The sequence below is a fragment of the Cheilinus undulatus genome, linkage group 22, assembly GCF_018320785.1.
Source record: "Cheilinus undulatus linkage group 22, ASM1832078v1, whole genome shotgun sequence".
NCBI lineage: Eukaryota > Metazoa > Chordata > Actinopteri > Labriformes > Labridae > Cheilinus > Cheilinus undulatus.
In genome coordinates, this window is record NC_054886.1 from 4,079,902 (window position 1) to 4,094,313 (window position 14,412).

Genomic DNA, 14,412 nt, shown 5'->3' on the forward strand with positions numbered 1-14,412 from the left:
GAAGTTTGTAATATTTCATTCAGGTAATGCCCAGCACACCTCCCAGTTCCCACAGCCAATCACAGCTCTTTCTCTCAACACAGCAGTGTGTTTAATTATGATGTACTTCTCACTAATTCCTGCTTGCATTGATGTTGATGCACCACGCTACTGCTGGCAAAGCTTACCCTCCTCCACCCAAGCCTCCTCCTTTATAGCATAAAGCCTGTTGTACCCTCATATTCAGATTCATGCCATTATGGATTACTCGCTTTTGAAATTATTTTGTTGTATTCAATAAATATTGTCATAAATGGAGCGTCTTTTGAGCAGAGCCTTCTCCATGAAATAAAAATGTTTAAATCCATTTTGCAATAAAATGGTTAAATATCTTGAATGAAGTACAGCTTCCAATTGCCAACCTCATCTTGGTTTTTCATGCCATTTGATGTAAAGGGGTTTATGAAATGCCTACCTACAGTGAAGTCAAAATAGGTCATGATGAGGGGGCTGTCTTCAAATCATTTTAACCCACCCCACAAAACAAACACACCAGAGAGATGTGGCTAAATTAGACCTTTGGGGTTGAAGCAGTTAGCACGCTGCTGAGTTGGAGCTGCAGTAGAGAAGAAGCAGACAGGATGACGATGTTCTTTGTGAATATTCTCCTGCTCTGGACTTTGCGTAAGTAACAAAAATCCACTCTTAAGAATCTTATACAAGCACACAAACCTGCTAAGGTATCCTGTGTTTGTTTCAGGTGTGGCACAGTTCAGCAGCATCTCTCAGCCTGTTTCTTTTCAAACAGCAAAGCTCGGAGATCCAGTCACTGTGAGATGTCACATCAAGAGTGAACAGAACAAAAGAGTGTGGTATAAATTCACCACATGGAGGAGACTACAGCTGGTGGTGACATTTAACCCTAGATACAATAGCAGTATATTTGATTTTACATTTTATCAGCGTTTTTCAGTGAACTTAAACAGAATCAACAATCATCTGAGCATCTCTAAAACAACATGGGAAGACGCTGGAACGTACTTCTGTGGAGTAATGTACCTAAATGATGTTCAGTTTGGATCCGGAACCTTTCTGATGGTGGAAGGTATTGTTCAAGTATTCTTAATCAGCTTTATAAGACAATCTAGGTTTGTCATGTTAGCATTTGTATTGTAGTGTAGTGTATTTGTATTGATTTATTGTAGTGATGCAAAGTTTGATACGCCTTAACTGGTAACCTTTTATTTTGAAGGATAGATCTCCATCCTTGTGTTCTGTCCTGTTTTTTGTTCCATCATGAGTCTGAACTGCCACATTTACACTGAACACATTTGGTTTTGATTGAAAATTCACACCCACAGCTACTCTCTTTGTCTCTTCAGTCTGTCTAGTAATTTCGTGACTGGGAACAAGCCTCTCAGCTTTGAGTTTTGCAGGATGAATCTGCCTGATGGGAATTAGTCTGGCCAATCAGTCAATTTTGCTATGTTACAAATCTAAAGCTGCTGTGCATGATGTGGAAGTGAGGATTGGCTTCTTAATGCATGTCAGGGTAAGTTTGCTTGAAACTGAATTATATTTATCACATTTTTATTTCTTTTGAAGGTGCAAACATGATCAGTGACTCTGTTGTCCAGCAGCCTGAGTCTCTGTCAGTCCAGTCAGAAGGATCTGTAGCTCTCAGCTGTTCTGTTACCACCCACTGTGAGGCCAAACACATCAGTGTCATGTGGCTGAAAAACTCGCCTCATTCTGCTGCACAAATCATCTACCCATCTGGATATACCAACCTCAGCTGTGGGAGGACAGAGCGTGGAGAAACAACCTGTGTAAATCACTTCAGCATTAGGAAACTCAGCCATCATGATGATGGGACGTACCACTGTGTGGTCACTTCATGTGGGAGCATGCTGTTTGGGAGCGGGACCAGAATTAACATTGACAGTAAGATAAAAACTTTATGCCATGAACCATCAAACTGGCCGTCTTTTTTGATATCAGTTTAGCTCAGAATTCAGTTGTTTTAAGTAGCTGCCATGTTTGTGAGGTGTAATGGTAGACATCATCTGATTGACGATACTTACAGGTCTGTTCAGCTCCAGGTCTGATCTGGAATTGTAAATATCAAACCTGTCTGATATTTGAGATCTAAGAGGTTCTACACACTCAGACTGGATGCATGGTGGCTGCAGCTTGGCAGCGTCATGGCTTAATTTACATTTCAGCTTGCATGTTAACAAGTCAGAGCTTTCAGACTGCCTGCGACTCTGCCTGAGAGCTGTGACTCTTGCTCCTGAGTTTGCAAGTCTCACATTTGGAGAAAATAGAAGGGTTGCTTATTTTTGCTGCAAGCTGCACATGTCTCTCAGAGGAAAAGAGAAAAAACAAGAGAAATAGAGAGCCACATTTACCTTGTTTTTGCAAAGAGCTCACTAATCTGTCTTAATCTCTTTCTGTTTACTTCCTTCTGCCTGTAACAGAACAGCAGCCAGAGCTGAGTCCAGCTGTTGTTACTCTGATGATATCAAACATTATTCTTGTGGTTGTGACTTTCGTTCTTCTGTGGAAACTTTGCACAAGTTGGAGGAAAGATGCTGCAGGTATTTCATGCTAAATATTTCTATTGTTCAGTTGTAAGTCTGCAGTCACATCAACATTCATATCCTCCTACATTCTGCTCTAACTCCAATGTAATTTATCTGAATAATTTTGCAGGAGCAAATGTGGGATGCCCTGAAGTCCACCAGGTAAGCGGTCATTCTTTTTTCAACTTTTATTTTTAGATTTGAGGCTTTTTTACCTTTACAGACTTGACAGACAGACACATACAAGGGGTGTAAAAAGTCTTATTGCTGAGGCTAGGAGATAACTTAATTGTTTTCATATACTTTTTGGACAGGCCGGTGATGTGACCTATGCATCTGTGTCTTCATCCCATGGAAGCTTGCCGCAAAGAAACCCTGACAGGACAAGCAGAGGAGAGGCTGTCATTTACTCTGGTGTCAGATGTCAGCAGAACCAGCGAGTTTCATCCCAGTGATTCAAACAAACCTGGAACAAAGGAGGCTTGCTGTAATTAGTGGCCAATATTTGCAAATTGCCTCCAAAATGCCCTAAAATAGGCCAAATTTGACAAAGTTCTTTTAGTTTGGACAGTATTTGGCTTAGTGCCCTCCTAAGTGCCCTCTAAGTGGACAGCATGTCTCTTGGATGTCCTAGATAGGAGAAAATGCAATAAAGTGTTTTAAGCTCCACGGTGTAAAGTTTGTTTTCACTGACGCCCTCTTTGATGTATCTTTGTTAAATCAGTGGTTAAATGGTTTGTAATTTCTTGTCTGTTTTTACAGAGGTAGAAGGTAATCATTATAAAAACATTCAATCTTAACCTGGATTTGCAGCAGTTTCACTTTTTGGACAATGGTACCCTACCTAACACCTGAGTCTGCCACTTTGTGGTGTCAAACACACTCCTATGGTTTTCCACCACATAACTGACTTTTCATTGTCTGTGGTGTTGAGTTACCTCTGAGACCTTCTGACCAGCTGATGACCTATGCCATGTGCCACAGGATGTTAAAACAGAGATGACAACTGAGCTGATATAACTGACATGATGACTCTGCATGCAGAATTCTCTACATCCATCCGTTGTGTGCAACGGAAAACACCAAATAATGCATGCAGAGCAAAACTAGGCTGATATCCTTTACTGGTCAAAATACAGAAGAGAGCATTTAATTGTTACACTCATCTAAAAGAAAGCGAGCCCAACAAGCTCAAACCAAATTATTCTACAATTAAAAAAAAACTATTTCATTCATTTTCAATCAAGACTGCAGACTACTTGAGCCCTGTGACTGATCCACAGCTGAGGAAATGTTTGACCATGCTGACTCAGTCAACACAACATCACCATCAAGAGAGGACACCATGGACAAAGGTGGGTCCCAAAAGAGGAAAGAGTGTGCACCCACTGCAGCCAACAGGAGATGGAAACAAAGCTGCACGTTCTAACCACCTGCCTGTTTCACAATGACATCAGAGAATGTTCTTTCCACTCCTCACCAGCAAACAGAGACAATTCACCAGCATGAACAACGAACAGAAGCTTCCAGATCTGCTGGATGAAGGTCAACAGTATGAAAATTATGTGAGCTGTTGTGACCAAAGTAGATCCTCAGTCTCCACACCACCATGAGATGGACTTTGTTGCTTTTGCAATAAAACCAGTTGATTTCCATGCCAATAAAGCTATTTGAACTGAATTGAAAATAACACTATGTACTGTTGGGAGTCATTGTGTTGTATTTTAAAATTGACCTGATGCTTTGTGTGTTCTCGATCTGTTTTGGTTGTTCTGCTCTACAGTGATAGGTGTCGGTACAAAGACCCAGGGTCTTTCTCAGTTGTTTTTGTGGCCCCCCTTAAGTCCTCATTCCCCAGTTGTTGCCTTGCATCTTAGCTCCTCCCTGCAAGAAATTAAAAGAGAGATGTGAGGACAGAGGGGGAAAATGTACCATGTGAGAAATCGATGTCGATGAGCTCTGTGAGTTTATATTGATGATGTTATCAAAAAATAAAAAAATAAAACAATAAAGCTTAAATTATTCTGCATACAGCTGTTTAGCATAATAATATATTTGCCATCTGTGCATGCTCAACTGTTATTGTTTTAAGCATTTGAGTGCTGGGGGAAAAAAAGTGTGAAATAAAAGCCACAAACTGAGCAGAGGCGTGACTTTTCAGCACATACTGAGCCATCGAACCAATCATGTTTCATCTTTTGTGAAAAGACTACAGCAGAGGAAACTCTGAGCTCCTCCAGAAGCCTCCTCTCTCCTCCAACCTCTCTTCCTTCAGGTGCATTTTAGGACTTGGAAGGTCTTTCATCATGGCAGGGGGAGATTGATCTGGGTCAGTCTGAGACATATAGACGTGCAAAGTTATGAAATAAGATGCTCCTGCAGTGCGTATCTTAAGCAGACAATGTGGCAGACCAGAGCTCTTGCTGTGGAGCTGCAAAGATTGACTAGAAAGAGAGCATTATGCACCAGAGAGCGCATCATCTATGGAGAGATTTCCCTGACAGAATATGTGGAACTTTTCTGTCAGGCTGGTCGAACCACTGTGGTTAGATGGTGAAGTGAAAACTGAGCCTGTTAAGGAAGTACAGTTCATCTGTTAGCGCAGACATAAAGAGAGCATCTTAAAAAATCCCCTCTGGTCTATAAATATAAGTGACAATAAATGCTCGCTGAGGGTGCAGCTTTTGTTTTGACTCTTGCGGTGAATGAGGTGTGACTTACTGAGAACAGCTTTCTGCTGGTGGAAACTTCAGCAGCAGCTTGAACACAGGAAGACTGGCCACCAAGCCACAGCCTGCAGCAGCTCACACAAGGGAGCATTTGTGCAAAGAGAGCTGTGCATATTCCGTAAATAAAAGCTGACTTTTATCAACTTTATATGATTCAGAGCAACCGTGCATCCACAGCATTTGTGCATTGCTGCACCTTGTTGCCACAAGCAGATGAGCTTGTGCATGGTCATATTTGAGGATGCACCCCCCTCCAGAGGATGGGTGATCACATACTTTGTGGGTGTGATGCTCTGCAGAAATCAGGCCACCTCCCAGCCTAACCGTCTTGTCTGAGGGCCTTGTGGTCACCACTAAAACAGCAGGGGGATGTTTTGTAAGGTTTAGTCATGTGTCAGTTTGAGACCTGGTGCTGTCTTTGTGTTGGTATGTGGGTGGGCTCAGGCAGGATGTCCTCATTTAGTTGCATGAAACCTGCAACTACTCTTAACTCTGAAACTATCAGTAAACACAGGGACAATTTTAGATTGGCATGAGTTTAGAAGCAGAAGTTAATTTCTGTGTATTTTTAAATTCAAACAGCTTGTGGGTAGAAAGCAGAGACATGCTGTGGTTAAAGGAAGTTTGTGGGGTGAGAGTTTAATGTGTTCTCCTGTGTATTTTCCTGCAAAGTTATACTTTGCTTTTTCGCACAGGGCCGCAAAATAAACAGAACTAGCCTTAACTTACATCATTAATAGTCGGGAAAAGAAGTCATGACAAATTTATTCATAAAGCACATTTGAAAATAATATATAGTGACCAAAGTGCTGCTAAACCAAGTCAACAAAATGTAGACAAAACTGGACAAATGGCAAAGATCAGACCTGCTGGACAGTGTAAGGGCGCTTTATACATTAAGGACCCAGGCCTGGATCTGGATCCACCAATCAGACTCCAACAACAGCTGCTGCTGCAGTGACTTCCTGTTAACACCTGGGTTAAGTCTTTTTAGTGCGTTGTGGTGAAACTGTGCCTTTAATTTTGTTACTTCAGTTTTATTTTGGGTAAAATTAGCCAAAAACCCCATCCAGGAATACCCAGATTAAATTGAAAGCTGTGTTTGAACCTTTAGGAGTTCAAGCACTCACTTAAGCTGCTACTGGTGTTAACTAGAATAATAAAAACATTTTTCCTGTCTTAATTTGTATTGTGAAAGAGAGTCCTGTGGATGACTGCAGCTAGGAGGGATTAGCTGAAAAACTCAACTGGACCAAAGCGTGAAGCCTGATCTACTTCAGGTTTATTGTTGACAACAGAACAGTACACCATAAAAATATACCTGAAATAAAAAGGCTGCTACTCCTGAATGCTTCAACATTCAGACATCCTCTTGGCTTCTATGGAAAGGTGACAGAGGAATCCTGGTACTGGTACAGAAATGGTGGAGTAAATATAACAAAGTGCATTAAAATAAGGGCACTGAAAAGAGCCGTAATTCCCATCACTTGCCCCTGCTCTAGACAGTATAGGAAAGTTTCTAACTGGTCTAATGATGTGCCAATCTAAAGGTCAGAGGTCAGCAGGCATTTTAGAGATCTAAGAGCTAAACTACCACATTATAGCTGGAAGATGTCCATCCTCATTTTATCTGGGGCAACTTTTTAACAATCTTCAAAGATTTTAATGGAGTTCTCATAAAACTTACTGTATTTATGGCTTTATTTTTTAAAGAAGCCTAGTTTATAATAGAATCAAATTAAGTAAATATAAAAATGCATCATATATTTGGTTATCATCAGTTGTTTTGGATGGATGGCGATCTGCAGTTTGAGGTTTTGTCTTCTGCAGTAACAGCTGTCACAGAGGGCACGGCTTCAAAAATACTTAACTGGTTTGAGGAGCTTTTCAAATAAAAACCATCAAATATTTGAAGAATTTCTGTGAGCTAAGATGATAATATTCCTGTAAAAAGCCTTAACAATGAATGTCCTGTCTGTCCTGTCCTGAGGCCGACCCCCCTTACAGTATACAGTATAATAAATGACATTATAAGCCTCATCAGTAATACATGTTGAGAGTTAAGGGCCATCCACTCCTCATCTAGGACTTTTTTCTGCTCATGGTGATGTAAATAAAGAGACAAATGGTTACAAACAACAGAAGAGTCCCAGTTCTAATGATGGAGAGGTAGACCAGGATCCTCATCTGTGCCGTCTGGTCCTCAGCGTCACCTTTGACCAGCAGCTTGCTCCCATTACCGAACAGTATCTCCCCACAGGAGGCCACAGCACAGTAGTAAGTCCCAGCATCAGAGGAGCTCAGGTTCAGCTTCTGGAGATGGTAGAGACAGCTCAGTGAGGGGGAGCCTGCTGTGGAGGTTTGTTTACACCCGTCCCTGTGGGTGTGGAGGACTCCTTTGTGGGAACCCTGTCTGAACCAGTACACATTGTGTTCTTCGTGGCATGATCCAGTGTGGACGGTGCAATTCAGAGTCACAGAGTCTCCTGACTGGATGGTCCCAGAGACCGGCCTCTGGGTGACTTCTTTGAGGTCGGTTCCTACAATCATTACAGAGGAAAAGAAGAATACAAATCAACGCATGACTGTGCAAGACCTGCTTTGACAAGGAGTCGTTTTCAGGGTCAGTGAGAAAACCTATACATCACTCATATGTCTGGGTTTAAAAAACCCTTATCCCCATTTTAGCCAATTGAAATATCAAAACAATGTACCATGCCTGCAGCATTGTGCATTTTTCTTTTTAAATGCTAATCCATCAGTGCATTGCCCAGGCTGTTTGCTGTTTCCCAAAGTTGTCTTCCTGACTTCTAATCAAAAGCAAAAACACAAGAAAATTTGTGGAGACATTTTGGATCAAATTGAAGGAAACCTACATTCTTTAGAAGTGGTGATTACAAGCAATTAAACTTGGATGTTCAAGTACGATCCTGAAATGGCAAAATGGCAGTCAACTGGAAAATACCGTCATCACCAAGGATGAAGAAAGCACGACATGGTCCATATTCAAGGCCATGTTGATTGTTTTCTTTAAAATTAAGGGTATCATTTTGGAGAAGTAGGTTTGAGAAGGGTCAATGGTGAATCGACACTACTACAGACAGGTTCTAGAAAAACTATGAGAAAAAGTCAGAAGAAAGAAACCATAACTGTGAAAAAGGTGTCGTTCTCCATCAATACAACCTGCCAGCTTAGAGCTCAAATGTGCATATGAATAGAATGATTTTACCTCTGAAAGACTTACAATAATATTTGATTGACAAAGATCACTCACTTATAGCATCTGAGTACAGTAAATACATTAATAAGTGCAAATGTGCATATGAAGTGGGGCATTTTACTACAGAGAGCCCTCTTAAAGTATTTGAGTAACAAAGGTCAATTATTTACAGATTGAGCAGAGTAAAGAGATTATAAATGCAAATATGCATGAGGTAGGGCATTTTACCACAAAGAGCCTTCTTGCTATATTTAAGTTCGGAAAATAGATTTAATTGATAGTCAGTTAATTTCATTACCACAGTGAGCTTCTGCTGTGTTTGAGATGTATTTGAGTAAAGCAGTAAGAGTCAGTGCACCGTATTTTACAATAGGGCTGAAGTACTTATTAAATAAAATCTCTATTTTCTGGCAGTCTGTGATTGTTGATTGGTCATCAGGGTCACACAACTAATCAGATGTTTCTGAGCCCAGAACACCTGATTTAAAACTTTGATTTTTTTTAATTAATTTGAGGTATCATGATTATTATAGATTTTTTTCATTTAACTCCAAATATAAATGTTTGCACATTTTCAGTGTTAATTTCGTTGACTAAAACCATGACTAAAAATACTCGTGGATCCCAATTCTCCCCTTAACCCTCAATCAGTGGCGTACACAGACTTTTTCAAGGGCAGGGGCAAAAACAGAAAAAAAGAGCACATACTGCACCTTCTCGCCACTGAAGAGGGCACTAAGTTTCGCATGTTTCGAGGGGACTTTAGACATGTTTACATGTTATACAAATGGCACATTATATAGCCTCAAAACAGACTAACTAGACAGACTACTCAAGTTAGTTTGTAGTTTGGATCAGTATCCACAAGAACTGTGTAGATTCAACCTTGGACCGTGAAGAACACACAGCATGAAGGGGGTCTGTTTTGGTCCTAATGGTCTTCTAGAGTTCAGTGTGTTTTCTTCACCCAAGAAGGCAGTTGGTGTGTTTTGCCAATGAGGAGGGTACTTAAACATGCCTTTTTGCCACCCAAGTGGGCAGTTTATCATGTTTTAACCAGCCAAGGGGGCAGTTTAGTGTGTTTTGCCAACCATGAGGCACTTTAGCGCGTGCTTTGGCTCCCAAGAGGGCATTTTAGAGTGCGTTTTGGCTCCCAAGAGGGCACATTAGAGCGTTTTTCAACAATTGGGCCACGAGGGGGATGCCCCCCCCCCCCCATGCATACCACTGCCCTCAATCCCAACCCTCAGTCACAAAATGCGCGTTCCCGCGAAGTGCGAAGGCTGTCCAAATTGTCCCGAGAGTTGAGTTGAGGGGCGAGTTTGGGGGCGTTACCTCCCTAAATTTTGAGATGTTCCTGGAGCTCCCTTGGTATTGAGGGTTATTGCTCAAAGAAAGATAGCGGCGAATGTGGGGAAGAAATCAAGCTACAAATGTAAGTATTTCTTTGTAAATAGAGATCTAAAAATTACAAAAACCACACCAATATCTTAGTTCAGTGTTATTTTATGGATTATTTGCCTTTTTGTAGCGCAAAATTTACTTTTATTTTTAGGATCGTAAGCTGCATTGTAACCCTACCATCGCGGACAAGCCTATGAGTTACAACTAGGGTGGCCATAAGCCCAGCTTGAGGCTGGACAGTCCGGAAATTCAATGTCTTGCCCTGCGTTCGCCACAGCCTCAAGCTGGATGCTTATTTGTCCTCCTTTTGGAGTCGCACTTGAACGTAACGCAGCATATTGTCCCATGCTCTCTTTCTCTGAACATCAGTCCGGTGTTCGTATGTTATAGCGTATAAAACGTTGACCAAAAATAAACTTTACCTGGCCGTCACACATTAGTCATACATTTTTGGAGATCGGTGCCATCTGTGATCAATAAAGTGCACACAGTGTCCGCTCGCTCTCCCTCTCTCTCTCTCTACTGGCTGCACAGAAACTATCATCACGTTCATCCCGTTATTCTGCAAACGTCAACTTCTATCATCATTTAGTTTATTTAGTTTAGTTTATGATAAAACTCCATGAAGTCCCTGTGCTGGTTCTGATCAGAATTAATCGACTTTGTCAAACTTCCTCGTGCAGATCAGCTGTTTTAACCCTTTAACTGCCTGGTCGACCATATGGTTGAGCGCATTTTGAGTCACTATATTTCAATGAGAGGAGTGCACAACTTAACTCAACCTAATTGAGCCAACTCTACCACTTGGTTGAGGTATGTTATATTAAAAAAAAAAAAACACTAGGTGTCACTGTGTCTGTCAATGGTATGCTTCTTCATTTGCTCTCTAACCAGGAAGTCACAAACATGAAAATCATTAAAGATATTTTTACTGTTTTGGTGAATATTTGAAAGGTAGGAATACTTTTTTGACATAGGATGGTGTTGGAGGCCTTCCTGAACATAATTATATTACTTGATACCACAAAAAAACTTAAATTAGGTATCTTATAATTTTTAAAAAACATGCTCAACCAAATGGTTGATTTGTCGCTTTATGGTACAAGTAGCGAAATTAAGCCAATGTAAGCTAATGGACTAATTTTTTTTATTAAATCAAAACCTCTGTTCATCTGTTGCTGTAAATATGAAACAAGTGTTTGTTCATCATGAATATGTTAAAAGAATGTCCTTTGTAAGTCATTTTTGACACTTTCTGAGTTGATATTAGTAAATATGGTAAAAATTTAGAGAAATATGTGGAAATCAACTAAACACCCTAGTAAACTCATATTACTGCCATAAATAGAGTTTTATAGTTATAAATTCATTTTATTCACTTGCTTACAACTATTAGATGAAGGCTAAAACATTTTATATTACAAAAAACACACTGTTCCACAATATTATGTACAACAGAGTTTCTAAACATTTTTTTAAGTTGTAAAGAGGTGAAAATGTATATTTGTTGAATCTGCAGCATTAGGAGGTCATATTTACTAAAATCAAAGCTATTTCAATCAAAAACATCTGAACAGGCCAAGTTCCATGTTAACATAGGAGCCCTTCTTTGACATCACCTTCACTATTCTTGCATCCATTGAACTTGTGAGTTTTTGGAAAGTTTCTGCTTGAATTTCTTTGCAGGATGTCAGAATATCCTCCCAGAGCTGCTGTTTTGATGTGAACTGCCTCCACCCTCATAGATCTTTAGCTTGAGGATGCTCCAAAGGTTCTCAACAGGGTTGAGGTCAGGAGAGGATGGGGGCCACACCATGAGTTTCTCTCCTTTTATGCCCATAGCAGCCAATGACACAGAGGGATTCTTCTCAGCATGAGATGGAGCATTGTCATGCATGAAGATCATTTTGCTGCAGAAGGCACTGTTCTTCTTTTTGTACCATGGAAGAAAGTGGTCAGTCAGAAACTATATATACTTTGCCGAGGTCGTTTTCACACCTTCAGGGACCCTAAAGGGGCCTACCAGCTTTCTCCCCATGATTCTGGCCCAAAACATGACTCCACTATTCCTTGATGATGTCACAACCTTGTTGGGACATGTTGGCCATCCACCAACCATCCACTACTCCTCCATCTGGACCATCCAGGGTTGCACGGCATTCATCAGTCAACAAGACTGTCTTACAAGCACAGTGTGGATGAGGTCATGGGTGTGTCAAGGTGCAATTGCCAGAAATGCAATGTTTTCCTGTGTTTGAACACATACCTGAAGTGCTTTGCAGCATATCACCAGAGGTAGTGTGAATCTTGTGCTCAAAACGCATTTGTGCTCATGCACAGTCTCACAGATGAATTGTGTTGAAGCAAAAAGTTCAGAAATGTTTTGTTTCAATGCTGAAATAGTGTATCCAATACCCTGGATATTTTTTGTTGTTTATTTCTTTATAAATTTGAATTTGATTTGATATATTCTACCTTTTGTCGTATTTGTATGAAATTACATACTTAAACCATTAAGTGACATCTCGACCATTTGGTAGAGGTCAATATTTTATAAACCAGGGGGTTTATTGAAAAAAAAAATCATTGATTGTGGTTATTTTTCACCCAGGGGTATGAGAAATGCAAACAAAAAATTTTTCCATTGCTTTTTTTCTAGGTGGGGTAGTTAAAGGGGTAAAATCAGGTGAAAACAAATAAAGACAATGTATACTTTAAGGTGATTAAACAAAAGATGATAACACTGAAGCAGAAACATGGAGAGGAAGAGAAAGAAGCAAAACGGATGAGCTGCTGTGTTTGAGGGGAGGGGAGGGGTGCAGGGGTGTGTGTGAGGGGGTGTAAGGGGGGCAAGATCAGCTGGTTTTAAGGAGAAGACCCGAATAAAACAGCGAGCTAATAAAGTGGGATTAATGTTATGATGAAAATAATTAACCCATAGTGACCACTTTTTTTAGACAGATGGAAATTAAAAGTTTCTTCATTATTTCAACAAGGAATATAATCATTAAAATCATAATAATTTTAATAACTAAGAACTTTATCTGTTATATGTGACTAACTCAGGCTAAATTGCAAAGACTTTCTATTCCTTATTATTGTAGTAATATATCCTTTAGTTATTTTATTTATTTGAAGATACTTTTGAAGATTGTTAAGTGAATATGTTGGGTTGATACTGGCGGCAGAGTTAGGGGGCCTCATATCAGAGTCTGCTTAGGGCCTCACTTTGGCCAGGGGTGGTCCTGGATCAAATTGTCCTTCAATGAGCAGAGTATCACAGAATTACTGTATAATGATATCATTGCTTGGACAACTTTGTATTGTAGTGGGGAATACACTAGAGTCCTATTTGTTGCGATTATTCTAGCTTCACCAAGTGCTGCAAAGTGTCCTCCTGTCGCCAGTGACACTCCGAATCAGTCATTACTTTGGGAATCTTTAGTCTTAGTTGAGCTTTATTCCAATTACCCATAAACGCACACATGCTGCATTCAAAGCCTTTGGGAGTAATGGATTTTTAATGTCTAACCCAGGGACATTTTGAAATGTAAATTTGAGATGGTCAAACCACCAGTCTTCCAAGTAGAAGCTATTGGAGCATAGTGACACTCTTTAATTTGAAACTACACACAAACAAGTGGCAATTTTGCTTTCATTCGAGGTTTAGAATAGAAATATTGGTTAACACCTACAAAGAAAAACAAAAAACATACCTTTAACACTCAGGAAGACCCCCTCTCCAAACTCCACGACGTTGGAGTGCGAGCTTCCACAGAAGTACGTGGCTGAATCTGAGAATCGCACGTCAGAGAGGTGTAAATGATTGATCCCGTCCATCCTCACCAGAGAGAACCGCGGGTTCTTCTCCATCCAGGCGGACACTTTGGAGGATTTATCATACTTGTAGACTGAAGATAGGAGCTCTGGTCTGCCTCCTAGGATCTGTCGGTACCAGGAGAAATGCATGGCCACCTGGCTGTCGTAGAAGCATTTTAAAGTCACATTTCCCCCAACAGTGGCAGAGGTCACGCCAGTGTCCTGTTTGACCGCAGTCAACGAGGCCACGGCTGACAGATACACTACAAGAGACAGAAAATAAGCTCACATTATATTTAAGGTGCTAAATTAATCAATATTATAAATCCTATATGAAGAGACTTACAGACTCCACAGAGGATCGTACACGCATGCATGGTGACAGAGTTTGAAAGAACTGACAGGAACAGAGCCGAGGAGCGTGCAGATGAAAAATGGGTTACATTTGATTGGTTCATAAGAAGGTCGAGGCCTGTGACAGTTAGAGTATCATCGGACTCAGCAAGAAATGGTTTTACAGTAAACAACACATTTAAATGTTAAAGGGACTTCAGCTTATACAGCACTTTTCTCACCCTCTGACAGCTCAGGGTGCTTTTTAGACCGCGAATAACACTTACCCACCCACACCACGCTCACCCACCCATGGCAGAGGCGGCTATCAAGTTTCCAGTAT

General features: G+C 40.5%; 2 protein-coding genes across 2 annotated transcripts; one reads left to right on the forward strand and one right to left on the reverse strand.

The window, feature by feature from the left end:
• The first annotated feature begins 620 nt into the window (after nucleotides 1-620).
• LOC121504968 lies at nucleotides 621-3,332 on the forward strand. The gene is made up of 6 exons (XM_041780084.1): nucleotides 621-663; nucleotides 740-1,084; nucleotides 1,585-1,923; nucleotides 2,460-2,579; nucleotides 2,695-2,726; nucleotides 3,327-3,332. The coding sequence occupies exons 1-6, from the start codon at nucleotides 621-623 to the stop codon at nucleotides 3,330-3,332; spliced, it is 885 nt and encodes a 294-aa protein (XP_041636018.1).
• Nucleotides 3,333-6,168: 2,836 nt separating this feature from the next.
• On the reverse strand, nucleotides 6,169-14,205 carry LOC121504782. Its single transcript, XM_041779844.1, has 3 exons — nucleotides 14,083-14,205; nucleotides 13,634-13,999; nucleotides 6,169-7,833 (listed from the first exon to the last, which is right to left on the reverse strand). The coding sequence occupies exons 1-3, from the start codon at nucleotides 14,192-14,194 to the stop codon at nucleotides 7,376-7,378; spliced, it is 936 nt and encodes a 311-aa protein (XP_041635778.1). The 5' UTR covers nucleotides 14,195-14,205; the 3' UTR covers nucleotides 6,169-7,375.
• Nucleotides 14,206-14,412: the final 207 nt, after the last annotated feature.

What these genes read in the sequence shown, in the direction of transcription:
- LOC121504968 (XM_041780084.1), top strand. Translation starts at nt 621, where the DNA reads ATGACGATGTTCTTTGTGAATATTCTCCTGCTCTGGACTTTGC. An exon ending in AACCTTTCTGATGGTGGAAG is followed by an intron (nt 1,085 to 1,584) that starts GTATTGTTCAAG and finishes TTTCTTTTGAAG; the next exon opens with GTGCAAACATGATCAGTGAC. An exon ending in TTGGAGGAAAGATGCTGCAG is followed by an intron (nt 2,580 to 2,694) that starts GTATTTCATGCT and finishes ATAATTTTGCAG; the next exon opens with GAGCAAATGTGGGATGCCCT.
- LOC121504782 (XM_041779844.1), bottom strand. Translation starts at nt 14,194, where the DNA reads ATGAACCAATCAAATGTAACCCATTTTTCATCTGCACGCTCCTCGGCT. An exon ending in TACGATCCTCTGTGGAGTCT is followed by an intron (nt 14,000 to 14,082) that starts GTAAGTCTCTTC and finishes TGTCTCTTGTAG; the next exon opens with TGTATCTGTCAGCCGTGGCC. An exon ending in GGTCTTCCTGAGTGTTAAAG is followed by an intron (nt 7,834 to 13,633) that starts GTATGTTTTTTG and finishes TAATGATTGTAG; the next exon opens with GAACCGACCTCAAAGAAGTC.